The sequence below is a fragment of the Fusarium sambucinum genome, chromosome I, assembly GCF_050947815.1.
Source record: "Fusarium sambucinum isolate potato_lamoka chromosome I, whole genome shotgun sequence".
In the NCBI taxonomy this organism is placed as follows: domain Eukaryota; kingdom Fungi; phylum Ascomycota; class Sordariomycetes; order Hypocreales; family Nectriaceae; genus Fusarium; species Fusarium sambucinum.
In genome coordinates, this window is record NC_139294.1 from 10,340,056 (window position 1) to 10,366,439 (window position 26,384).

General features: G+C 49.3%; 7 protein-coding genes across 7 annotated transcripts; 3 read left to right on the top strand and 4 right to left on the bottom strand.

Annotated features, from left to right (window-relative positions):
* Nucleotides 1-91: 91 nt before the first annotated feature.
* Nucleotides 92-2,806, top strand: FSST1_006071 (uncharacterized protein; the record flags this gene model as incomplete). The annotated part of the gene is made up of 1 exon (XM_083232405.1): nt 92-2,806. The coding sequence occupies one exon, from the start codon at nt 92-94 to the stop codon at nt 2,804-2,806; it is 2,715 nt and encodes a 904-aa protein (XP_083089501.1).
* A 2,027-nt stretch (nt 2,807-4,833) lies between these two features.
* On the top strand, nt 4,834-6,917 carry FSST1_006072 (phosphatase 2C-domain-containing protein; the record flags this gene model as incomplete). Its single annotated transcript, XM_083232406.1, has 7 exons — nt 4,834-4,869; nt 5,235-5,529; nt 5,633-5,706; nt 5,807-5,891; nt 5,963-6,169; nt 6,222-6,482; nt 6,550-6,917. 7 exons carry the CDS (start codon nt 4,834-4,836, stop codon nt 6,915-6,917), a joined length of 1,326 nt encoding a protein of 441 aa, XP_083089502.1.
* Nucleotides 6,918-7,941: 1,024 nt separating this feature from the next.
* Nucleotides 7,942-10,434, bottom strand: FSST1_006073 (uncharacterized protein; the record flags this gene model as incomplete). The annotated part of the gene is made up of 1 exon (XM_083232407.1): nt 7,942-10,434. The coding sequence occupies one exon, from the start codon at nt 10,432-10,434 to the stop codon at nt 7,942-7,944; it is 2,493 nt and encodes an 830-aa protein (XP_083089503.1).
* Nucleotides 10,435-10,851: 417 nt separating this feature from the next.
* FSST1_006074 (uncharacterized protein) lies at nt 10,852-12,382 on the bottom strand (the record flags this gene model as incomplete). The annotated part of the gene is made up of 3 exons (XM_083232408.1): nt 10,852-11,723; nt 11,779-11,958; nt 12,004-12,382. 3 exons carry the CDS (start codon nt 12,380-12,382, stop codon nt 10,852-10,854), a joined length of 1,431 nt encoding a protein of 476 aa, XP_083089504.1.
* A 1,363-nt stretch (nt 12,383-13,745) lies between these two features.
* Nucleotides 13,746-14,257, top strand: FSST1_006075 (uncharacterized protein; the record flags this gene model as incomplete). The annotated part of the gene is made up of 3 exons (XM_083232410.1): nt 13,746-13,857; nt 13,917-14,032; nt 14,090-14,257. 3 exons carry the CDS (start codon nt 13,746-13,748, stop codon nt 14,255-14,257), a joined length of 396 nt encoding a protein of 131 aa, XP_083089505.1.
* Nucleotides 14,258-14,664: 407 nt separating this feature from the next.
* FSST1_006076 (U4/U6-U5 snRNP complex subunit PRP6) lies at nt 14,665-17,451 on the bottom strand (the record flags this gene model as incomplete). Its single annotated transcript, XM_083232411.1, has 1 exon — nt 14,665-17,451. The coding sequence occupies one exon, from the start codon at nt 17,449-17,451 to the stop codon at nt 14,665-14,667; it is 2,787 nt and encodes a 928-aa protein (XP_083089506.1).
* Nucleotides 17,452-18,543: 1,092 nt separating this feature from the next.
* Nucleotides 18,544-21,108, bottom strand: FSST1_006077 (vacuolar segregation subunit 7-domain-containing protein; the record flags this gene model as incomplete). Its single annotated transcript, XM_083232412.1, has 2 exons — nt 18,544-19,943; nt 19,995-21,108. 2 exons carry the CDS (start codon nt 21,106-21,108, stop codon nt 18,544-18,546), a joined length of 2,514 nt encoding a protein of 837 aa, XP_083089507.1.
* Nucleotides 21,109-26,384: the final 5,276 nt, after the last annotated feature.

Below are 26,384 nucleotides of genomic sequence, written 5' to 3' on the forward strand. Positions count from 1 at the left end.
CCCATATCCAGCTCGTCTCTTTTCTCCTGGATGGCGTTACATACTGACTGTATTCATGATCCGGCACTGAAAGGTGCATTGTCATGTCACGATGATATTCACAATTCCTATGCTTCTTCTCGGCATTGTTTGTTTCACAAACTCCCAACCAACGATTAACTACCCGATCAATTCCCAGTTACCTCCTGCAGCTCGAGTAGACGAGCCTTTCTCTTACACTTTTTCTCAATATACATTTCGCTCAGACTCCAATATCTCATACTCACTCGGCAATGCGCCAGAATGGCTCTCTGTCGACAGTGAGCGTCGCCGGCTTTACGGTATACCAACCAACGACAGCATCCCGAGCGGCGATGTTGTGGGCCAAACGATTGAAGTAATTGCTAGAGACGATTCTGGCTCCACGACTCTCAGTTCAACTCTGGTCATCTCGAGAAACAAAAGCCCGTCCATCAGAATACCACTATTAGAGCAGATCGAGGGCTTTGGTGATTACTCACCCCCATCATCACTAACGTCTTATCCTTCCACCGACATCAGCTTCACTTTCGACTCCGACACCTTTGACCATCAGCCCAATATGATCAACTACTATGCAACGTCGGGTGACGGTAGTCCCCTGCCGGCCTGGATGAGGTTTGATGCCAATTCCTTAACATTCAGTGGGCAGACACCTTCTCTCGAGTCACTTATACAACCCCCTCAAACTTTTGACTTCGAGCTTGTTGCGTCGGATATTGTGGGATTCTCGGCAGTATCAATTGCATTCTCTGTCGTTGTGGGTAGGCGTAGACTCAGCTCAGACGACCCGATCATCACTATGAACACCAAGCGAGGAAGGAAGCTTGTATATCGTGGACTGGCAGACCAGATAAAACTCGACGATAAACCAGTCAATACAGAAAATATTGACATTTCGACAGACGGTTTACCCAAGTGGCTATCTCTGGATAAGAATACGTGGGATATTGAGGGTACTCCGGGCAAGGGCGACCATTCAACCAATTTCACCATCACATTGCGTGACCAATACCAGGACACGCTCAACATATACGCCACTGTCAATGTTTCCACCGCCTTGTTTCGCTCAACTTTCGACAGTATCGAGATTGAGGGTGGCCAAGATGTCAATATCGATTTGGAGCCTTATTTTTGGGACCCAGAAGATATCGATCTTGATATTTCAATCACACCAAACAAAGACTGGCTCAAACTCGACGGGTTCAATATCACTGGTAAAGCCCCTGTTTCTGCATCACAAGATTTCAGCATTTCCGTGACAGTCTCGTCGAAGACTTCTGATGATTCAGAGACCGAGATTCTGGAAGTGAACGTACTTCAATTTGAACCTACATCCTCGTCGACAATTGCATCGCGCGCTTTATCAACATCCCCGAGCACGTCAACGTCTGTCGCTCCCACCGAGACTTCTTCCAGTCCTGGCACAGAGCTGGCAGATTCTGATGGGGGGCTGACGACGGGTACTCTCCTCCTCGCAATTCTTCTCCCTCTTTTAGTCGTGGTATTTCTTTCCATGCTTCTCATCTGCTGCCTCCTCCGTCGCCGCCGAAAACAACAGACGTATCTTTCCTCCAAATTCCGCAACAAAATCTCAGGGCCCGTCCTTGAAAGCCTTCGCGTGAATGGGGGCGTAGCTGCCATGCAGGAAACCAACAAGGTTTCGAGTATAGGAGGTGCAGGTCAGCAACCGCGCCGGCCATTACGTCCTCCACATTCCGAGGTAGACTCGGAGACTCTTGTCATGACATCTCCAACACTGGGATTCATGGTAACGCCGCAGGTTCCTCCAATGTTCGTTGCAGAAGACACCAGCACCAGCTTCTCCCGGTCCAACAGCACGTCGAATAGTGATGATGGTAGACGATCTTGGGTAACAGTTGAGGGGCCGGCGATGGCAGCAGGAAGACAAAGCCGTACATCATTCAGAAGTCAACGGTCAAACTCAACTTTATCAGAGTCATCTCATCAGTTAATACCTCCACCGGTGCTTCTATCCGAGGTAAGAGCAAGGTCGTTCAGGGGAAATGTCGATCCAACAGTCCCGTCACTCAATGGCTATCCCAGCATCCACTCGCAAAGAGCAGTCTTCCAACAGGGATCCGAACACTACACAAGTGCCAATGACAGCTCTTTAGCATTTGCATCGTCCCATCAATCAAGCCCGAGGCTTTTGATTGGTGGGCTCTCAACACATACACCAGGTGCAAGACTCAATACTGCGACCACTAATGGTGAAGGTCCATCAATAGAGGCCACTCAAAGTATGCCGGTACTAAGAAGGCCGGAATTAGTGCGTCTATCGAGCCAGCAACTTCTCGGTGAAGATAGTCGACCAAATAGCAAAGCGTGGTACGACTTGGATATTCCAAGGGGACTTTTCGCGGACCCCTCGTTTGGGTCAAGGGAGAATTGGCGAGTGTATGATTCACAAGGCGACGCAACAAACATGTCATATCATCAGCTTGTAGATGAATCACCATTCCATCCACTTCGACCAAGCACAGCAATGAGCTCAACCCGCGATGGTGCGCAGCCTGGACAGCGGGCAAGCTCAGAGCTGATATCTCCAAGTCAATGGGGTGATGGACCAAATAGCATTAGGGATTCGTTAGCATCGCTACGTCAAGGTTTAGGTCATTCCATGAGCAAAATGTCTCGTATGAGTGTCGACCCGCTCGTTGTACCGGGCAGTCGGGATACCAGACCAGTTGGGGGTTCATCAACAACTTGGAAGCGAGAAGATTCAGGAAGGAAGTCAGATGGAGGGAGTTACGCCTTTCTTTGAGCAGGTGGATTGAATCATTTATTGAGGAGCGAATTAAAGCATCACATACCCAGCCCTCAGTGCTTTTTTATTGGTAGACATGGCGGGAGGGGTTTTCTTGGACATGTTTGTTATAGAGGAGGATTAATGATGATACCGTATACTATAGAGTGCCAGTCAGTTACTCGGCCGCATTGAACACTGCTTTTCGTTACATTTGTAAACAACAGAACTTGATACCTCTGTACCAGTATACATTATTTTGAGTTGCATCTGGAATGGATGCCTTTCTATCTAGAAGACATGGTTTCTCTGCTGTAGAGGTTGACTTGTTTGACTGTCAGATGTTATCAGTGTTTGTGTCTATAGGGTAAACGTGGTTCTACCAGAACTGTGATGCCTTAATTGCTGAGAGTATCAGGTTTACCATGTATTTATTTAATTTTAAGGATCATCTCCTGGTAAACAAAGTCCTTAGTTTTGCTGTCTTCATCCAGGAAAACTTGTTCAAAATGTATGTTTAGTGAAATGCTTGTATGGTGTTTCCAAGGAAGGACATGTAGAATAGCATCATGGGCTTCGGGTCAATGGATAAATATTACCCAATAGCCACAACCGTAGCCACAAATTTTGTTTCTGTTTCTGTTTTATCTACTTTGGTACGGAGTGATAAGGCACGCACGGATGGGGGATTGATTTTCTTGGAGACGGACCGGACCGTCATCAAGGGCACCCACGCGACCTGAGGCTTTTGTGTCGTATCGGGCAAATTAGATAGGTCCTTAACAGGCAAAACTCAGTACACAGCTAGCAGGCAGGCAGTGTGGCACAGTAACAAAGATCAAACCTATGGAGGTAACCTAGCAGCACCCGGCTAGGGGTGGCAAGAACGATTAGTGAATTTTTCACGCGTGACGATGAAAAAAAAAAGAGCTTCCAGAGTGGTCACTTTTTAGGCGCCAGTCGCTGACTTTTTCTTTGTCAGGTTGGGTAAAACTGAACAGATCCATACAGCTCAATTTACCTCCCGCTGTTAAGTGTGCCGTCATAGCCACTGACGTGAGGTCATGGACCGTATCACCCCAAATTGAAAGGACTGATGCACCAAAACAATACCTTTTAGTACGTCGTTGCCAGTGGAATTTTCATTCCTGTGGTTACAGGGGTTAGACAGTAGAAGGATGATGTATGAGAAATGGTGCCTATTATATTTGCCCCTGCCTTGGATTAGAACGCTGCTAGGACCAAAGTAGCCAGGCTTTTTGATAAACAAGACATGATGTTCAAAACACCATGATTGACACATACCAATTAACAACTATCGTTTGAGTTACAAAAGGTTCAGTATCATAGTTTAGTAGAGATTGATTAGTTATTGAGTCTTGTCAGAAAATCGAAGTTTATGCTTTGAGTCCATAATTGGATGAATCGTCCCGACCAGCCCCGCTTTTAGGTACTAAGTTGACTTCAATGCTCAAAGGCTTCCATCACTGTTAGGTTGGTAACTGCCCGGAGAGTTTGTGAGGTCGAGAACAAACATCACTAAAGCTTAGCAGGCTTACAGCTAGCTATAGCACTAGCACCCCGCCGTAAGCAGCTGAGGACTGCCTAACAAGCCTCGGAGCACATCATCTAGACTCTCGCACGCCGAAATCTCCCTCTTCTGCTCTCCATCAACAGAACAGGCAAAGGCAACGTGAATCCACATTCGACCACGCTCCCCTGGTGCCGAGATCGTTCCCCCGACTCTATTTCTGTCTACCTGAACTTTACTCTACTACTGCCTGTTATTAAACTTCATCTTTACCTACTCATTCTCGATATTTGAACTTGTTAACCAAAAATCTTCTGTCGAGATCTTATCTCGTCATCTCCCCCCTCCTCTCCAGCTATCGACCCTCTTCCCCCCACCAACCCCTCGTCGGTCGATCTCTCTCCTCTCCTCTCATCTCTCTCTTCCGCTTGAACGCTCGCTCGCTCTCGTCTTGTCTCGTCCCAGCAACACTAGGCTTTTTCTCGATCGAACCGGCCACAACAAATTTACAACCATGGGCCAGACACTGTCAGAGCCCGTTGTCGAAAAGGTGCGTTTTTGTGCCTCAATTTTTCCTGCGCTTTCTCCTCGTGTCTTCTTGCTCTGTTTTTGGCCGTCGAAATTGGTACTTGGACCTGGCGCGAGAGGGGCATTGTTTGCTCAGTCATGAGCCCCTCACGCAGCGCTGGATCTGGTTTCGGATCCCACGCAAGATCGGACCCTAAGCCCACAAGCCGCGCTTCTGTCGCCAGCCTTGTCGGGCGCAGGAATCGACCACCAGATGCCTCCATTGCGTTTCATCTCTCGTTCTTCTAACTACCGTTTTACTGCGACACTGTTTCTATCCTGTTCTCCGATAATTCCGCATGACATGTCGTCAGATCTTGTTATGCTAATGCTTATTTCTTTTCACAGACTTCGGAGAAGGGTGAGGATGAGCGCCTCATCTACGGTGTATCGGCTATGCAGGGCTGGCGTATCAGCATGGAGGATGCCCACACTACAGTCCTCGACCTCGACACGGCCAAAACTCACGACAGCAAGCTGTCATTCTTTGGTGTCTTCGACGGTCACGGTGGTGACAAGGTGGCGTTGTTTACCGGACAAAACATTCACAACATCATCTTCAAGCAGGACACCTTCAAGTCGGGTGACTATGCTCAGGGCTTGAAGGATGGTTTCCTTGCGACAGACCGCGCCATTCTCAACGGTATGCGCCAGCCTCTGTCCCTACTCGGTGCTCGATTCTGATCAATTTGACTCCGTGTCCCTGGAACCATAAACGCTAACGAGTTATGCTTCACTAACGTCAGACCCCAAGTACGAAGAAGAAGTTTCTGGCTGCACAGCCTGTGTTAGTTTGATTGCAGGCAACAAGCTCTATGTTGTCAGTTCGCCTTTTGACTTATTTTGCTCGCGTCGACCCCTCAGCCTCATTGATGGAGGGGTATGCGATATCTCGACATGAAGCTGACTTAGGGACACAGGCCAACGCTGGTGACTCAAGAGGTGTACTTGGTATCAAGGGCCGTGCCAAGCCTTTGTCACAGGACCACAAGCCCCAACTCGAGAGTCAGTTATATCATTCACGAAAGCCGGCGCTCCGGCGCGAGCCGAACGGCAATACTGACATCCCACACCAGACGAGAAGAACCGAATCACAGCCGCTGGTGGTTTCGTCGACTTTGGCCGAGTGAACGGCAACCTTGCTCTTTCACGAGCTATTGGTGACTTTGAATTCAAGAAGAGCGCTGAACTATCCCCTGAGAACCAGATTGTCACTGCCTACCCCGATGTAGAGCAACATGATCTCACAGACGAGGACGAGTTCCTTGTCCTTGCTTGCGACGGTAAGAGAAGCCAACTCGGGTGGTAAAAGAATAACGATACTCACTAGCGTAGGTATCTGGGATTGCCAATCCTCCCAAGCCGTGGTTGAATTCGTTCGACGAGGCATTGCTGCCAAGCAGGAACTCGAAAAGATTTGCGAGAACATGATGGACAACTGCCTGGCCTCCAACTCTGAGACCGGTGGCGTTGGTTGCGACAACATGACCATGTGCATCATTGGCTTCCTCAACGGCAAGACCAAGGAGGAGTGGTATGAGGAGATCGCCCGCCGAGTCGCCAACGGCGATGGCCCATGTGCTCCCCCTGAGTACGGTACGAACGATCACAATCCCACAAGCTCTGAAAGATCGAGGCAAAGACTGACATAATGCCTCAACAGCCGAATTCCGAGGACCTGGTGTCCACCATAATTTCGAAGATAGCGACAGTGGCTATGAGATGGATCCTGAAAACAAGGGACGAAGTTTTGGAGTTGGTGGGTACCGAGGCCGGATCATTTTCCTCGGCGATGGCACTGAGGTTCTTACGGATTCAGATGATACAGAAATGTTTGACAACGCCGACGAAGACAAAGACCTCGCCAGCCAGGTCTCCAAGAACCCGACGTCCGCCGAGAAGGACACTGCTCCTGTAGCCGCCCCCGGTGCGGCCGAGAACGCTTCCGCCGACACGAAATCCGCCGATACCGATAAGGACGTAAAGACCGAGGTGAAGAAGGAGTCCTCTCCCGAGGTGAAGAAGGAATAGGTGGTTATCTGGGCACAAGGGGCTACGGATCCAAATTCAACCCAGGCGTCTGTCACTCCTGCACCTCTGATCGGACCTCGATATAGGGAAGTTCAAGGGCAAGAAGGTGTCAATTGCGCGGGATGAAGGGTGTTGTTGGTATTCTCATGTCAGGTCTTGCATCTTAACTTGTCGGTGTATTGGTGTCAAATCTGGATCGTGCGTTCTTCGTCGACCTGACCAGGCGCATAACAAGAATTGTGAACGTTGGAGGAGGATGCCATGGCAGAGTGGGAGGTGGATATAAGCAAGCAAGAAAGACAGAAGAGCGAGAAATGCCCTTTTTGATGTTTTACGCATTGGGTTTCCCAATTTTCTTTACGTCGTCCACCTGCTTATGAGATCATCTTTCTCATTCTGATACTCCGTTGAAATGTCCAGCTTTTCTTTGTCTACAGCATAGGGAAAATATGCTCGAGTGCGGTTGGATCGTCTTGGAGGATTTCACCAGGCAGTGAGTGTAGCATATACAGGAGACTAACTGACCTGGGGGATTTGTGTGAAAGGGAAAGGTGTTCGTTTTCATGTGGTACTCACGGTAAGTCTTTTTTGGAGCTCTCTGCTAAGGTTCTCACGTAAACATCAGGCGAGGAGGATATACACCAACATAACTTGGCTTCGTGAATTTCGTCATTGCATGAGTTTGAGTTATAGTGAGGAACGAAGTCAGTGTTATACTTTGAAAATTACATACAACCACCAAATAACAACACAACTAAGATGAGCCACGGTCCAGGTTCCGTCAGTAAATACTCTCGACTCTTCGGAATACTTTGTTTTTAATTTCTCAAGTGCTCATGCGTCATGGCCTCTATAATGCTTATTTGCTATTGTACATGATATCCCCGCTGCTGTGAGTTTTGATAGCGCCAATGTGACGAGTTATATCCTAGAAGTAGAAGTGGTATACAGATAGTTGATACATGCATTGTATGTGCGAGAGCCGGATGCCCCTGCGTTCTGCAATAATTGTAGTTGGTGAAATTTATGTCTTGTCCTTCTCTCTATCTTCTGCGGCTTTCAAGGGAGAGTCTGAATCTTCGACCCCTGGGAGGCTCTCCTGCCCTCGCTCAAGGTCTTCTTCGTGGCCTTCCAGCAAGTTATTTGGTGTTTCAATATCAGGCCAACTGTCAGGCTCCTCTGGATCAATGTTTTGATCGACTTCTTGCGACGCTGCCTCAGACGCCCTCCAGTTCTCAATCATGCGCGGAGGGTCAAAACGACCCTTGAGACGCACATTGATATTGCCTGGTTGCCCATCTAGCCTGCGAAGCTTGACAATGAGGTCCTGTACTTGGATCGACTGACCTCTGGCGATCTGGGTGTGCATGGGCTGATCGTTGGAGCAATAGGCGAGTTCGAGGGAACGCTCGAGAGATTTGACCGGTATGTAGCTAGCCCACTTATCTAAAATGACACGCTCGACGCGGGACATGACGGATCGGATATTGGAAATCTTCCTGTAATGAAGCTCAGGGATAGCTTGCCTGGGGAAAATACCTGGCTGGTGCTGAGACTTTTTCCAAAAATTGTCGGGATGTGTACGAAGAAGTATTCTACTAAGCATCTGCCGCGAAGCTTTCTTGAGTTTGCGGTGGAGGACTCCGTAGAAGTAGACGGTTCCGAGGGCATGTGGTGAGCGCGTCTGAATGGCGAGAGACATGAGGCCAGCGTAGGTTTCCTGATCAGGCTCACAGCTCGCATCCTTGAATAAGCTTAGCGCCCAGAAAGCAGTATCCCAATCTCGAGTCAGAGCAGCGTGCCTGATAAAGATGTTGATAGTCTTCAGCTCGAGCCGTTGACCTGAGTTGATGTGCATATCTATCAAAGTCTTGCAATCTGCAATTCGAGGATCTTCTGGACGGTGAAAGCGGAGAAACTCTGTGATGATGCCGTTGAGACCATCGATGGCCAGCCAGCCCTTAAGATAACGCTCGTTCTGTTCGGCCAAGAAAGTCTTCAAAGGAGTTCCAGCCCTCAGGGCAGCGTATGCGTCCATAGGAGCCATGACATCGGCAATACCACGGCGCGTAGCCGCATGGTTGAACATTCCTAGCTGGTACATGGCCACAATAACCTGTCTTCGTTCGTCCTCTCCCTTAACAAGTTGAAGGAAGAGCAACCATGTTCGGATGTTGGGGTGATGATACCGTGCCTGCATTCTGCGAAGAAACCCGTAGAAGAAGCCAACATCACGCTTGTGAACGTAGCCTTCGAGCATGATGTTGTAGATATCAGTATCCATGGGCGTGCCCATTTCCTCGCCCAATTGCACAAGATGGCTAGCCGAAGCACGGTGACCGCCTCGGAAGGCCATCATTGATATAGCCATCTTGAGAACAGGGACTGTGACGAACGGTCTAGCTGTGGGGTCTTGGAAAGCATCAACAACGAGTTTGATCCTGATACCATCGGTATCAATGAACCTTCCATTTGTCCGCCGCTCGCCATAAAAGGGAATTGCTAGATGTGAAGGTATTTTAGCGTAGCACAACGTGGCGATGTATTGCTCGAAATTGTCTTGCGTCCACACCGCAGGCCGTGGGATCTTTTCATATGGCACCGTAATAAAGTGCTGCTGATACTCCTTGTGCACCCAGATTTCGTTGAGATGGTCTTCGGGAAGCGAGGCGCCTCCGTTGGGTGCATTCTCAATAGTTGGCCACAACTGTCTTGTCCTGTAATCTGACGTCGCAACTTCACCCAATTCGTAGATTTCAGCTTCTTTGCAATGCCGAACAATTTCATCAGCCACTTTGACCAGGATCTTGCTCTGTCCACGTAGCACAATCGCAGAAGGGTTCCTATCCACTGCTGATCGTAGCTTTCGAAGAACACCTGTCGCAGAGTCGACATATTCCAGATTCTGGTTATTGACCTCGATATCCCAGGATTTCGGCAGGACAATTCTTACAGCCGACATGTTGGCCCTCTCACTCCATGGAGGGGTTACACGCTTCATGAGGTTGAAGCACTCCGTCCAGTCCCGAATCTTCTTGTTGAAGTGACTCCAAACAATACTAAGACCAGCTTGGCGTCGTTTGTCTCGCAAATGCTCCTCCAAACTCGCCTTTGTCGCTAATTCGTTCGGGTACTGCAGAGGTTTTGCGATGAGAGCTTTGAAGGCTCTCATGGCATCCTTGTCTTCTGCCAATTTTGGCGCATCGATTTTAAAGGCATCTTTAAAGATTCGGTTTCGGGAATCGGGTGGATTGTCGAGGCTGGCGATGACTTGCTCAGGTTGCTGGTTCCTCACTTCCATGCTCATGTGAGGTCGATCTGACACCGAAATGAGAGCTGTCTCCGAGGACCCGGTCGAGCTCGTGCCTTCTGTTTGCGCTGTAGTCGATTCAAATCGAATTGCTGTATATGGATTCAGGACCCGGGAGGGCATAAGGGCCCTGGAAATCAGGAAAGGGCCTGTAAAGGCCGAGCATCGCGACCGAGCCCTCCATACTGATTTGATCCCCAGGGACATTGATCATAAGTCACGCATGGTCGAAGGCGCTATGAGGTTACAAAGGCCCGCAGTATGTCGTTTGTGCTGGGTCCTTAAGGGTCGAACATTTAAGTCCCAAGGTGGCATGGCGGAAAAAAGATTGGCGCGGGCGGGTGTTATCGCGATAAAGAGACCCGCGATGTCGGACGGGTCACGTGTGCCCCCAAAGACTGTCATGAGTGTTTCTTTAATCGACATTCTCAAGAGTCGTATACGTATATTATAAACGAACATGACACACTACAAAAACCAATTATACCGTTTGTGATCAATTATAGAATTGCCCGACAAGTCCATGTCAAATAACGCCTTGTCTCTCGCTTCCGACGCCTGTATTTCCTCGCATGATTTTATACCACCCATTAACACAAACCCATTCCCGGCAAAACTCTTCGCTCATGTATCCGCTGTCGGTTTTTTACCGTTGACCGTGGCCTTGTCTCGTAACGGGTGGGCACCGCCACTCTGATCCACGCCCTCCCAGCTTTCATCCCATCCCTTGTTCCCCTTGACGGCCTCTTTTGCCTCGCCGTTCTCGGCCATTTGTTTGACATCGCTCCAGTAGGCCAACTTTCTAACTTCTTCATCGGCGTGATGTATGGCATCCTTCAAAGCTTGGTTCCGTTCTCGAAGTTCAGTTGTGTTAGTCTTCTTGACTTGCGCCGTGGTTTCGTCATGGATCTCCATCAATCTACTGAGCAATATTCGACGTGATTGCTGGAAGACGAAGAGAGACATAATCTCATGCATCTCGTGCTGGAGATTATGGAGGTCCTCTGCGTGTTCCATATAGCTGTCGACAGCGTCGAGCTTCTCGCGATCTATCCTTGCTTGTCGGAGGGCGTGTATAAGGTCCTCCACGTTATCGATCTCGGGAGGTTTCTCGTCTCCATCGCCAGCGGTCATTTGGCTCATACTAGACTGGCTAAGTCGGCTGCTAGTCACGCTCGCATGTGATAACCGCGACTTGTGTGACGCAGACTGAACTGTAAAGTAGCCAGTGTTGAGCATGTGTGGATCGGCCGAAACATCCTCATCTCTCTTTCGTATCCTCTTTCTGGTCCAGGCACGTCTCCTTACGAATGAGTTCCACCACTTTCCGCTATGCCACGAGAACTTTTTTGAGAAGTAAAATGAGTATTCCCAGCCGTGTTCATCAACGCCCTCCTGGTGGTTGATTCGCCACTCTGGCCATGCCCATTCCCAGGAAGGGTCTGGCACTTGCGCATTGTGTATATTGCTTGGCGATGCTTTATGATAACCATTAGCTATGGACAAGAAGGTTAGCCAGTTGTTCATATGATGGGTTGTGGGACAGCTTACTCCAAGCAGGCGGGTCAAGGCCACCCAAAGCTTGTGAAGAAAACAAAGGAATACCACAAAGAAAGCCTCCTCGTTCGTTCTCGTACAGAATATCGATAGCAGTCTCGCGCTTGACGCGAGGTTTTCTCGGTTTCACCCGCGGATGGTCTCCATGAAAAGCATCAGGTGTAGGCTCTATCTCTATGTTAGGAGACTTTGTAATATGGTGGGTCTGTTCTTACTGACCTTGAATCTCAATTGACGGTCTGGCTTGTGGCGGCAAGCCTTGTTCGCCCTCGGTCTGATTTGATGATGGGTGGACCTCGTTGCCGTCCTCAGTGTGCGAGTCGTCATGCCCGTTGGCTGGAGCATCGTCGGGCTTCTTATTTGAGTTATCCTGATGCTCTCCATTTTGTCCATTGCGATCTCGTTCTTGGTTCTCTTCTCCTTCTTCTTCTACGCCCAATAATCTTGAGGTTGTTGAGTATCTCGCTATATCATTGGGCTCCGGTGTAACTGACCCTGTTGGAGTCGCAGCGGCATCGTGATCGACCAGGCCAATCTCATGGTCGTAATCGGTAGGCTTGAGTACCGCGGGACGGCGCGAGCTTTTGACTCTCAGCATTGTAGCTGTGTATGGCTTTTGATAGCCAAGGGCTGATTGCCCTGTGACGGAGGAACGTTCTCTTTATGAGGGTGGTCAATGATGGCGCGAAAACACGATACGTATGATGTCTGAAGCAAGGGAGGGTGAGCAAGAGGCTCGCTATAGAGACAAGGCACGACACTACAAGAACAACAATGTCACCTCGACTATAGGTAGGACGTTAAATCAATGGATGGAAGATAGAAAAAAATGAAGGGCCAAAAAGTAGGTAGGCAATGTTTTGGAGGGCTGGCGTCGTGAACTTGATCTTGGGGTAGGCGCTACTGTTAGGGGCTCCAACTTGATTTGGGCGATGCCTATTATGGCGGGGGCGTTCAGCTGAAGCAGGCTTATTCCGCGATAAATATTGACGGACGCTTTGTTGATCACAATGATGGATATTTTACATTGGAGGCCGCATAGTAGATTGATTGCGCTAAGTTGTTAGTATGTAGATTTTGATGTTGCGAATAAGGGTAAACGGCTGCTAGTGAAGTTCACTCTAGTTCGCACTCAATCGAAGAAAAGTTAAGTTTCATGATCTTCATCGATCAAATAAAGATGACAAGCTTGAACCATGGAGGCCGAGTTCAATGATGTAATGCCGCTTTTCAGCGGGTACTTGGCTTCTCTAAGTGGGGGCGTTCCCTGGAGCAAATCGTGAGCTGCAGCGCGGCTCATCCAGTGTTAGTCGAGGTACATTAGTGCTAGTAGAAGATGAATCTGGATCCAGTTCTTTTTATGACAGTTTGAATCATATTACGACATTGAGGAATTGTGAGATGGTCTGATATGATTCGATTACTTGTCGAGACTATTGGCTTTGGGTCATTGTATTGTATAAACCATATACCTACTCTTGGTTACCTCGAGGTGATTATAGCACATGAGAATCATGCATGATAACAAACATATCTCCTACAGTGATTGCCATTCGCCAATTCAAGTTCTCATAGACCTTTAGTACCTTAGTAGTCCACAGCAGCAGTATCCGCATTCAGTGCCATCATGATCCAAGCTGCTGGTCTCGTCTCCCCGCCTTGTTACGTCATGTACTTGCAACCAAAGTCGTTCGCATGAGCACATGGAATTCAATTTCTGGCCAAACAAGAGGGGCGTGACGGGATGACAACCGGGATAAAACAAGGCCAATTATGCTTTAGGGGAAGTAAACCTCCTATGAGGTAGCTCCGACCGCAGAAGCAGAAAGAGCTTGTCATAATAAATACCCCCAACCATCATCTCTCCAACTGTCATTCCATACTCTACTCTTTCCACACCTTTCTCTACCAAACACAAACACAAACACAAATCCCCAAAACAATAACACAACACAATCAAAATGTCCAAGTCTCGCATGCCTCTCATCATCGGTGGTGCCGCCGCTACTGGTGTTGGATACTACCTTTACGCCGCTGGAGGCAACCCCCGAGCTGCCGAGAAGAAGGCTGAGAGTAAGCGCAAACCACCACTCAATTTTAATAGTTAATCATCTTACTGACATTCACATCAGGTGACGCCCACAGTGCTGCTGCCGATATCAAGAGCCACCTCCCTGGCCGCACCGGCAACGTCGAGGGCGAGCTGAAGGGAGCTGCTGCCGCCACCGGTCAAAAGATTGACCAGGTTGTAAGTCTCCCTACCAAGCATAACCTACTCCGACTTGATCACTAACCCGTATCATAGACCGCTGCGGCCGATCGTCAGGCTGGTGTCCTCAAGAGCAACGTCGAGGCTGTCGCCAAGGATGCAAAGGCCGAGGCCATGAGAGTCGTCGACAAGTTTGACAACCGCGTCGAGGCCGAAGCTGCCAAGGCCAAGGGTGGTGTCTCAAGCTGGTTCGGTGGCAAATAAACGATTTGTCGACAAAGAAAAAACACATCAAAGCAACTGTATTATTTATCTAATCAAGGTCGGAGCCTACGGTACCGTTTTGGGATTGAGCGGGCGAATAGTAATGCATGGCTCAGCAGCATGAGACTGGCCATGTGATAGCTCTAGGTCTCTCTGCATACAATGTAATTCAATAGTATAAGAGCAATGGAAATCATGGTCAACAAAAAATCAAACCGAGTCTCTCTACAGTGATGTTCTTGTTATAAAAACTAGGATATAATAATTGATGATGTTTGCCAGCTAAGCCTCCATCGTCTTAAATACCGTCTAAAGCTCATTAGTTTCATATAGCCAAGCACCCAAACTCCGGTCCGTTTAACAATACATGTTCTGAATACCACCAATTGCTGCTAATCTTGGCAATCCTATTGATCCAACTCTTCGACAACCAACTTCAGAATCTCTTCACAGCTCTTCCCAGCATTCGCAGGCTTCTTGGCGACTGCTGGCCACACGTCGCCATGTCGAGGCTCATTGAGAACGCACTTGGTCACGACATCAGCTTTCGTCTCCTCCGTGCCGTACTGGAGCAGGAACTTGTAGTACCAAGCCCATGAGTCTCCATTGTCGTTATCCAGCACGATAGCCTTCTCGAACCACTTCTGCGCCTGTTCCTTCTTACGTTCACCCCAGAAAATGCGCGCCGCGACAACGAAGATGTCAGGACTACCGTCCACCGCCTTGATAGCCTCGAGAATGCGAGCTTTGCGCTGTGTGCGTGCTTCCAAATACCAAACCTGTTCTGCCCAGAGGAGACCATTCTTGGGAACTTCTCGTTGCGCTCTAGCCATCATCGCCTTGGCCTGGACCATGTTGCCTGCTCGTCGTTCAAGTCGCACTGACTCACGCCACAATAGCGCATCATTTGGCACTGCCAGTCGAGCACGGTCAAGCACAGATCGTGCCTTGACGGTGGCACCGGCTTCCTCCTCCAGCCTGGTATATAGAAGCCACAAGGGTACGGACTTGGGTACAGCCTTGACACCGGTGCCGTAGGCCTCTCTTGCCGGGCCAATCTTGCCCATATCCTGGTAGATCTGACCTTTGAGCATCCAGAGTTTTGGCGTTGCAGGAAACAATTGAAGTGCCTGCAGGACAAGGTCAAGCGCTGCCTCGGCATTGCCCAGTGCTCGCTCGAATACAACACTCTTCATCCATACACGATCTGTGGGGGCCTGTTCACGGGCAATCTCCAGAAGCTTGCGCGCCTGCTCTTCGTTGCCACTCTCTGACTCCAGCTTGACAGCAGAAAGCCAGATGTCTTCGTTATTGGGGTTCTGGTTAAAGGCTCGCTTGAGAACGAGACGAGCAGCATCCAGCTCTCCAGCCCGCCACTTCTCCTTGGCCAGCATCATCCACAGATCTTCACTCTTGGGGCATGCCTCGACCGCCTTCTCCAATACCTGCCAGAGCGATTCTCGGTTACCGTGGTTCCTCTCCAGGTCTGCTGCTGCCATCCACATCGTCCTGCTGTTGACGAAGACCCGCAGGGCGTAGGCATAAATAGCCCTTGCTGTCTCGTATTTGCCTCGGTTGATACTGGATTTCGCGTCCTCCATCCAAATATCCTTGCGATCGTCGTCCTCGTCCAAGCTCCAACCCAGAGTTTCGCGGATGATGTTCTGGCAAGTGATGACAGCGCCTTCATCTTCGCATCGTTCAGCTTCGGTGATCCATTCTTCACGCTTGGGCATGGCAGATTCCTTAGCCAGAACCTGGACAGCACGCTTCATAACGTTGACCTTGCTTCCTTGTCCAAGCTGCTCCTGTAGACGTGCGGCTGCGATCCAAATATCGTGAGAAGTAGGGCAAGCCTTTCGTGCCCTGTTGAGAACCTTTTGGGCGTTCTCAGGTGTCTCTAGGCGTGCCAATGCCAGCCATAAATCGATAGAAAGAGGAATAAGCTCTGTAGCCTTGGCCAAAAGAAGTCTCGCATCATCGACGTTCTCCTCCAGACTCACAGCCTCCTTCCACAAGGCTTCTGACTCCGGAATGTGATCAAGTGCCTGTCGAATAACTCGCTTCTTGTTGCTTGGGATCAGCTCTAGCTTCATGGCCTCTACCCATAGTCTGACCGAGGTGTTGTTGGCCTCAATGGCTCTTCGCGCGACGATCTTGGCATTGGCGGGTACGTCTTCGTTGAGTCGAATGTTCTCCAGCCACGCATCTTCGCTTTTTGGACACTGCGCACAACCCTTTTCAATAGTCTTTCGTGCTGTCACACTCTTGCCTGCCAACTCCTCCAGTCGTGCCGCTGCGATCCAACCCAGAGCATTTGAAGGGTTTGTCTTGACAACCGACTGCAAGAGTTGGCGCACACGGTTGACATCTCCGACGCTGTCTGCTGGATTACCCGTAGCTGCTTTGTTGAGGCTCGTCAAATAGCCTTGTGGATCAATACTGGTTGAGGTGCCTGGAGCAACTGAGTCGCTGCCGGCCTGTTCCAGCCTGGACTTGAGCACTTTGTCGCGAGCCGCTCCAATCTTGGCAAAGTTGGTCATTGTGCCGTCCGCTGCATCGCCGCCGGCACTCGGTGCCATATCGTCATCCACAACAGTTGTTCCCATCTGACCCGCATCGCGCGCTGCCGCAAGAGCGCTGTCAGGAACAGCATACGCTCTCTCCCGCATTGCCTTCTTGGTACGTCGGTTCTTTCCTGTCAGATCTCCGACTTCAGGTAAGTTTGCCCATTCGTCGTCCGTAACAGTAGCGAGCGCTCGCTTCAAGTCGGAAAACTGCTGTTGAATCTTGGGGTTGTTTCGTTCGTATTCGTCCTTCTCGGCCTGTTCTCGTGCTTCTCGCTGCTTTTTTCTTCGGTCCATTCTCTCATCCACCCATTCCCAAATCTTGTCGGCTTCCTCATCGTCCTTGTCGTAGACACCGCCGGCAAAAAGTCCGACTTCGTTATCGGGATCTTGGTATCGCTCTTCATCTTTTTCTTCATCCTCCTCCTTTTCCTTGCCCTTCTTGTCTGGCGCGAGACCGAGCTGAGCAGCTCGTTTCGCGAGCGCCTCCTTAATCTGATCCTCACTGGGTCCGTCTCTAGCGGGACCAAGATCGGATCTTGTCGTGAAACCTGTCGCGCCACGACCGAGACCAGCGACGTAGTTCTCGGGCGCTGCCTGGTTGAGGAAGTCGCGTCGCCCGGACATGTTGACGGCGAGCTGGTATGCGCTCTATATCGTGTTGTTGAAGTGAGTGGATGATCTCGTCGTGTCAATTCCTGTGTATGCGTAAAAGAAAGATTTGTCTTGAAGGAAAAAGAAGTTGTAGCTAGCTGCTAAGGTATCGCTATTATCTTCGTGAGAATAAATGAGGTTGCGACGTGGACTTTATCGCACTATGACTTTCAGCTACAGAGTGAGGGACGAAGTCAGTATCGGGCTTTGAGAGTCACGTCGAAACAAAATAAAAGAAAGATTAAGAGTGCACGAAGCTCTATGAAAAGACGCCAGGCAGTCATGGAACTCCAGAGCTAACTACGAGCAAAACATAAAGCGGACCAAAAGCTTGAGGCTCCACACCCGCCACTTTCCGCCTGGCAGCAAATCTGCTGACAGACTATAGAACCATAATCTCAAACCGCCGTGTTAGAGTATAAGCACCTAAAATAACATTCAACTTTCTCACAGAAGGCAGCACATTCCTAGTTATATCTCACAGGTCAATCTCTTTACGACAATAATAGATTTTGTGTTGAAACTATGGTTCAACATAAATGTACCTCTCTTCTACCCGCCCTAACTATCGGAGTGTTTGATATGCTCCCAACTACATATTCCTCTTCAAGTCGATCTGATCTGACTTGCTCTTTTTCTTCTTGGGGGTTGTCATAAGCCGTTACAATTACAACGAATAGTTGCCGCTTTTCCTTCTATAGGTTTTGAGAAACAAAATGAAAGCAATAACTCCATCCCTAACCTTGCTCCGAACCCTCTTAACAAGCAGGCATGTACCGAGGTACAAGATGTGCGAGAATAATCAGGTCGGGGTGAAAAAATAACCCAAGAAACACCTGACAGGAGCATGGGTGTTAAACCTGTCTAAAACCAATAAGCCAAACACAAAATCTTGCAGCTCCATTTCCTTATGATGGTCAACCATAATGCGAATGGAGATTTACATCCAACGCCTGCTGCTCCCTAATGCGTCATGCTATGCGCGCTCAAAATACATAAGACAATCGGACAGATGACAAAAGAAAGGCGAGAAGGACTTCTGCCTATCTTGAGGCAGTTCCTTGTCTAAGCTGAAAAATCAACATTGGTGCTGTTCGATGGATCGTTCGAAGAGTTTGGGCTGACTGCCTTCCTCCCAGATACCGTGGCGCTGCGAATGCGGGCGCTCATGGGAAGAGTATACTTGACCACGCCCTTAACGATCAAATCAAACTCGTTCTGATAAATTCGTTCCCATCGTCTTGCTCCCCCTACTGTGCTGTTGAGGGGATATTGTAATTGCATCTGCCCAGTCGAGGAAGACGTTCCCTGATGAAACAGTGACCCCTCAAACGTCAGTGGACTATCGAATTCGAAAATACGACCCAGAAGAACGTTGGGCCGGAGGTCATCATCGGGATCGGGATCTTCTAATGGAGGATCGTTCTCCGGGTCATCGTTTATTCGAATATCATCTGGGCCATGAGGGAACGGCCGAGCCCACCAATCTGAATCGGTCCCTGTATAATCCGATTTCGCAAATACCTCCAAGTTCGCGTGGTCAATCGTAACGACAACGATGTTTGGGTTGTGTGCTTTGACAGTCAAATCGAACATCAAGACTTGGTCACTGGTCACCACGTTGTGTATGGCAATGATTTCGATGCCCGTCATTGGCTGTGAAGTCGCAAACATGAAGCCGATGGCGCCGGTGATCACAAGCATGAACATCATGGTGAGGACCAAGCATGCTGCGAACCGATTCAGGTATGACGACCGCCTTGCGAATGTCTGTGATTCAGCTTGTCGGAGGTTGTGTGGTCCACGGCGATTTCGGCCTGAACGACCCGAGCGGACCGAGCCGATAAGAGGTGTACGCTCATCGTCGGCACCTGTTGTGTCATCCATATCGTAACTAGACGACATCTGCATAGCGGAGCGTTTATGACCGAAGTTGCGGTTGGAGTGAGCTTGACGGGGACTTGGTGGTCCTGAAGAATGGCGTGAGTTGTTGCTGGCAAGCTTCGATCTTGCGGCATTTGGGAATGGGGATTCGTTATCAAAGAGCGAGGCGTGGCCGTTGCCAGGCTGCCGACCCCAGCGACCAATATGATGATGGTGTCTTGCAGTACCTCGTGTCGAGCCACTGCCACCACTACGGTTAGAACCCTTACCGTCCTCAGTCTCGACTGTCAAGGTTTCATTTCCGTTCGGGTTGAAGGTGTTGACGAATTTCATCGTCTTCTTAGGCCCATGTGAAGGACCGCCGTTCTCCATGATACCGTATATGGATCGCAAGTTTTGGCGATCAGCCTGGCTAGCCATCGATGTGGCGCTAGGAGTTCGCGAATGGAAGCGTCGTCCAGCTCGATCGTTGTTGTCAGGAGGGTTGGAATCATAAACAAAGGTCTCTTCAGAATCCGATGTATTAGCTTCGTCAACAGCACTTGCGATAGTTGCCTCGAAGACATCAGCCTTGGAAGATGCTGGAGAATGTTAGCAGGCGTATTCAGTAAGCCACAATTTTTCTAACTTACCATTCCCTGCGTTAACAGCAGGCTGTTTACGTGAGGTCTTTTTCTTATCCTTCTTGGGCTTGATTGTCTCGGTACTCTGTTTGGTCTTGAGGGTTCCAGTAGATGCTTCAGCCTTCTGGGTGGTAGTGAGCGCAACCTGTGGTACGCTTGGGACAGTCTCGGTCTCTACTGTCATGGTCTGTATAGAACCATCCTGCTTAGACTTCATTTGCTTATTCGACAAAGCACTAGATTGTCGAGTAATCATGGGTGGAGGGACAGATGTTGGTCTTCGCGCCTCATTCTTGTTGTTATCGCTCCCACTTTCCTGGCCTATTAAGCTGGTCCTGGCCCGCAAAGTCCTTCCATCAACAAGTGCGGTATCGGAATAATTCTCCGGGTTTGATAGCTTCTCTTTCAACTTTTCTACCAAAGCACTACCACTGGGAGGATTGGGCGAGTTTGGCAAGCTGACCTCTTGGACAGTCTCCAACGGCCCTCTGGCAGGAGTGCGCATGCCAGAGGGATACGCTTCCTCCATTTCACTCTCTGATGCTGTCTGGTTCTCCATGGGCGGCTGCGGTGACGGCGTAGGTCGATGCACGCTGATGGAAGGGAGCTCCTGGTCGCTGTGACGAGCAGGCACTGGTGGCCTGGTACTAAACTGGGGAGGTGGTGATCGCAAACGGGGCGATATAGGCCATCGCGGGCTATCCTTGAGGTCTGTGTTGAAGCTTGGCTTGAGAGGTGTCGGAGCTTGGATTTGTTGCTGTTGTTGTTCCTGGGAAAGCAGGAGTGTGGGTGTGGCTGTCGAAGACAGTGAGCGTAATGGTGTGGCAGCTGATGGGTTGGGTCGTTTCTGGCGCGAAGGGCTGTTATCGGTCTGGCTGTTTTTTCGAGATCGATTACCAGTCAACCGGTTTGCCGAAACGGTTCTTCGAGGACGCCGCGTGGGGGAAGAATCTCTCGAGGCCAAGGGCGACGGGCCTATGGAATTGTTGGCGGAAGACTGCTTCGATGCGCTTGAGGACGTTGCAGAAGGGTCGGGTGTGTTGGAACGCCGCCTGTCAGCCATGTTATGGGCAGCACGGCCGACGCCGGAGGGGCCGTCTGTGACGGCAGATGACTTGTCCATGATGACGATGGCCTGTGGTAGTGGTGGAGTGAATGCCGAGCGAGCATACCACCGGGACGGGCCTTAGCAGGGACAATGAATTGCAGAGCAGATTTCAATATGAATCATTGTGGTTGGCTCGTCATTGAAACAGAATGGGTGTGTGGCCGAAACCGAAGGCCTCGAGACAATAGGGAGAGCTCGCGAAGCTAACCAACCTATTCTGGACGGCTACTTGCACCTGTCTGTTGAGAATGACAGACGGGATATGGCTAGAAAGGATGTCACGTCGATGTAGGGTGACTGTCAAGCAATCGGAAGCGAAATAATCGAATGGCACGGTACGTTACGGTGGGTTAGGCTGAACTGGACTGGACTGGAAAGAGTGAAAACGGTGCGATGACGAGATGCAGCAGATCGGTTGTTGTTGTCGTTTAAAAAAAGAAATAAAAAAAGTGGTGTTGAGGTCAAGAGTGAGTGATGGTATGGAGGTATGGGAATACCTAAAGTGAGTTACGGAGGTAGAGGTAGCAATGATGGTTGGTGGGAGTGACGGTGGGTGTATGGAAGGCCAAGCCAGTGACGGGTGGATAGCGTTGTTGCGATTGTGCTGTAACTGTAGGCAACTTAGTGGGAAAAGGCAGAAAAAAGTGACGCTGATGTTGTACCCGACCGTATCTATATCCGTTGCCCGTTGAGTGATGGTCTGGTTCTTGGACTTGTATCTAGATAGGTGCTGTCCATATGTAGTACGCAGGTACTTATGCTTGATGCCCGGGAATGGAAAGAAAATGAATCAATCTAATGCAGCTTGTACATATATGAAAATATTTCCCCCCCTCTTTCTCTCTTTTTTTTTCTCTGTCTTTTTCTCACTCACTCGTTGACTGACTGCGACGTCCGGAAGAGAGATACGCCCCCCAAAAAATCAGAATGACATGGGTTGAGATGGGCCCGGACCTGGAAAAGGAACCTGAAAAAGGAATCAAGTAGGGGCGGTTTTGGGCTGGGGTAACTCAATTGGATTGGTCGGTTTAACTTAGCGTAGAAGCATGACACAATCTGTCGGGTCGACTTTGACCTGGTACCTAGAGTAGGTATGGAGGCTGCTAGGTAAAGCCCTGCTCTGTTTGATGTGAGACCAGACTTCTTTCTTGTTGAGCTGGATAAGTCGAGGGTAGCGTGGGTGTCAATATTGGCACATTTATTGGTTTATTGGTTATCGATTCAGAGGCTGAAGTTGGGCATTAAGAAGCAAAATAAATATTGACAAGAAGCAAACATAACAGCCACGAGGGTATGTTAGAGTTGACACCACCAAAACAATGTCGTAATGCTCTACAGTCTATCAATGAATCCTTGACTACAAATGGATGCTTCTCCTCACTGATTGACGGCAAAGTGGGTGTAGGCTGGGTTGCTGGTCAACTGTAAGTGACGGATACAACCATACACAACAGGTTGAACTTTGTTATACGTTTTAATTGGAAAATAAACATTGACTGCCTACATGTCTACAGCATCTGTCCATCAAGATACAATCGTTGGGTCATCCCACTGCCTCAATGTGCTCCAAGCTGAGTACGTACCGAAAGACATAGACATCAATCAAGGACGAGACAATTGTCCATGTGACTATGAATATGTAGCAGCATGCAAGCAAGGCGAGCGAGATTCGTACAATACTGTCAGTACTGGAAGTTTCGGATAGTATACCTGGTAAGCCGAACAAGCAAGCACCAAGCCCAGGCCCAAGCCAGGTCTGGGCATCGAGCGATGTTATGTTGAGAAACATCCAACGGAAAATGAATGACGAAAGCAGTTTATAATTGAAAGGACTAACAGTACGTTTGTGGTCGGTGTCGTATCGCGCTATATGTGAATGAATCCTTTTGTCAGTACATGATCGATTGAGACCTAACCAACAGTATCTGCTCCTTCACTCACTCAACCTTCAGACTTGAGCCATTCACAATGAAATTCGTACTCGCAACTCCCCCTGCAACCGGTTCCTGGCACCGGGCGCGACATCAAGGATCCAATCGTGGGCGGAGCGGAGAGGCCCTGGTTTGGCGTTTGGCGGATGATACCCCTGTAGCCGGTACCTGATTGCTCCCACACACAGAATCATCTGGGCTCAGATCAAGCACTTGGGTTCGACTTCCATTTCGCTTCTTTGTTAAGCTAGACGAATAGCTAACTCAATGTAGCTACAATCCTCCATTATCACCACAATTCATCAGGTTTGTTGCGCCGGATGAGAAGAGACAAAAATGGATGAAAATAAGCCTTTTTTTCTTTTAATGCCCCTCTTTTCAATCTCTGTCGGCAATGCCAAGTCCAAAGTCTCGGATCTTTCAAGACAAAGGTCACACTATACTATTACAGACGAATCAATGTTGGTGGGGAGCAAAGAAGCTCACGAACCAGTCCCCGCTGCGTATCAAGACGACTGAGAAAAGAGCCCTGATGGGCCTCGCAAAGACGGTCAGAAGGGAAGAAATTCGATCTGTAATCGACTTGAATACACACAGCCCTGCCCCTCCACCATAAGACTGAGTAAATTATTAGGAGGCACATATACAATGCAGTCTTCCTACTCCGTAGTGAGGGCTATCTTGTTATTGACCGAGCCTACAGCCCACTGTAAAAAGATACTCGCAGCCACGTTGACAACGGCTCCTAGTGGCTCAAGGTCTACTTGTGCTCTGCGGCTCAGCAGTCGATACTCATCACACATAATGTGGACATTGAAAACCTGCTTCAACATCCTCTTTTAACATTCATTCGCAACGCAGAATTACGAATCTGACAGTCACAATTTACAGGCTGCACGTCATGGAACTTGTGGCTTCCGTGGTAGGAGTAGGAATAGGAAGAGGAACACTCTGCAGGCATCGGGCAGACAGGCCCCCAATAGCCGGTCCTCCCTCTTCCTCCTCTGCCCCTACTCCCCTGACAGACCGTTCTGACCAGGGCATTTCACTAGCAAGAAAATGCCCCGTTTGGCAAGCAGACAGGCCAGCCGGAAACAACATCACAGTCCCGGAAACCACTCCATCAACAATTAGTCTGGGCACTTTGTTTGCTCAAAGTCCCAGGAACCACACGGCACTAGCCCTAGATTATGGTACACTGACACTACGACATCTCACCGACTCTTACATACCATAATCGTATGTATCCTTTCGGTATTCGCGTCGCTGTCAGAAAGAAAAAAAACGAAGAAGAAAACTCGTGACTCCCTTTGACCGCACATTCTGTTGACAATGCTTTCCTATCTCGGTGGCCGGGGACCGGAAAGGACAGTCCGGGCACATGTGAGACGTTGGAGTTGTGAACGGGAAAGATCCTGGTTGATTGACTTGATTTGTTGCTCAGCTTTTACAGCACTTAGGCGGAGATACGGAATTAAACACCGTTATCATGTTGCGTATGCGTATACCTGGGGCTGGTTCGATACCGACTCCCCCAGAAAGACGAATATGCAGGCAGGCTTGTTATGCTGATCATTGTCAACGCTGTTACATATCGTCACAAGGTTCATCGCTATTAGTCCTGGTTACTGGGATTTCCTGACAACAATGCTGTCTCGGCTGCTGAGCTGCCATATTTCAGCGGCCGAGTTTGGCACGAAATAGAAATAGACAAATCGAAAGAAGCGACAGAGTCGCATGACTATGCACAGCAAGCGAGGCCTTGTTTCTGCACTGTCAATCCCGCCCCAGGTTTCGCTCTCTGCTCCAAGCGTTGTACTTGCGCTTCAAGTTAAAACCCCAGCAGCTACCCTGAATCGATTTGATGACCCACGGTCTCGGACCAGACGGAAACATGTATGGGCATCGTTTGAACACCATTCGCATGATGCAGGCTTTCCCCTCGTCCTATGCATACTCAATAACGGAGGGGTATCAGCGTCCGCTCGTCCTTCCGAGGCCTGTAACTCGAAATATGTCGGGTCCTAGATTCGGCTTCCGTTCACGACAGATGCCTGATGCAAAGCCTTGAACTCTGGGGTACATCGGCTCCCTGCTTAATGCAACAGGAACGGCAGTGTCCGACCAAAGCAAGCACTCAGCTTCGTCTAGATCGAAGCTACTCTCATGTCCTCTTCAGCCTCTCACAGTTTGACACGAGTATCTGTCTCCACCACAGGTTTAGAGTGTGGCACATGTTCAAAGGCACAGACGGCGACAGAGTGAGAGATTCAAGTAAGACCCAAGCCACAATTTCAATAAATGTCTCTGTGAGATCAGGCTCAATTACGGAGGACAAGATCGATACGGCCAAGGCCGAGCGGGTGACTGACCTTTGACCTGCCATATAGTCCCCCATTCTTGGGTTGTGTAACATCAAATGTTCATGCAGGTGAACAAGACAAGTTTCGAGATGCAACAACGAGAACACCAGAATCTCGATTCGTCAGCCCTAACCGAGCTGTATTTACTCAATCACCGATCCTGAAAGCTCAGCCACTTGAACTGCCCTGGTCCTTTGAATCCTTCAACGAAGATGGTTCTGATAATAGAGTCAGAGTCAGAGTCAGAGTCAGCTGCCAAATTCTGAACCCCTGCTATGACAGCAACAACAAACTCAATCACCACCAATACCAACCAGTAGATCATCATCATACCCACAGTCACAGTCCTGATCGTGTCCCCCCCAAATCACCATGTACCTAACTGTACACCTCATCCTTTACCAACCTATCTGATCTTCAAAACCCACGCGCCATTTCCTGGGTTTCTTTGTCTTGCTACCTCACCCTTCCGAGGCTGACATGTCATGATCCGGCCTATCGCCGCCTCGGGTTCCTGCGCAGATGATCATCCCGCGTCGTGCCGTCTGAGCTGTCAACGGGATGTTCCTCGTGCCACAGACCACTTACCTTTTGAGATATGTGTGCTGTGTTGGCATGTCTTGATCTATGCGCGCGCTTACGAATAATTGCTTTACACATTATTATGTCTGAGTGATTTATTGTACATATAGACTCATTGGTTTGGTTCCTCGGCTAAGCAGCATCGCAGAGTCCTATTGATTTTGCACATGCTGCATGTAGGGTCTGGTATAGACGTCATACTCCTTGATTTGAACGGTGACATCTGTTCGTAAACTGATCAATTGACTGGGAGCTGCCTAATCTGAATCAGTAGACTCACATTGCATTTGAGGCCAGCAACGGTTGGTCAGATGGGGGAAAACGGTTTGATGAGATTGTGCAACCTGTACAGTAACGGTCATGCCAAAGAGTCAGACTGCGCCGCGACTTATTACACGTTTCGTTCAAGGCAAAG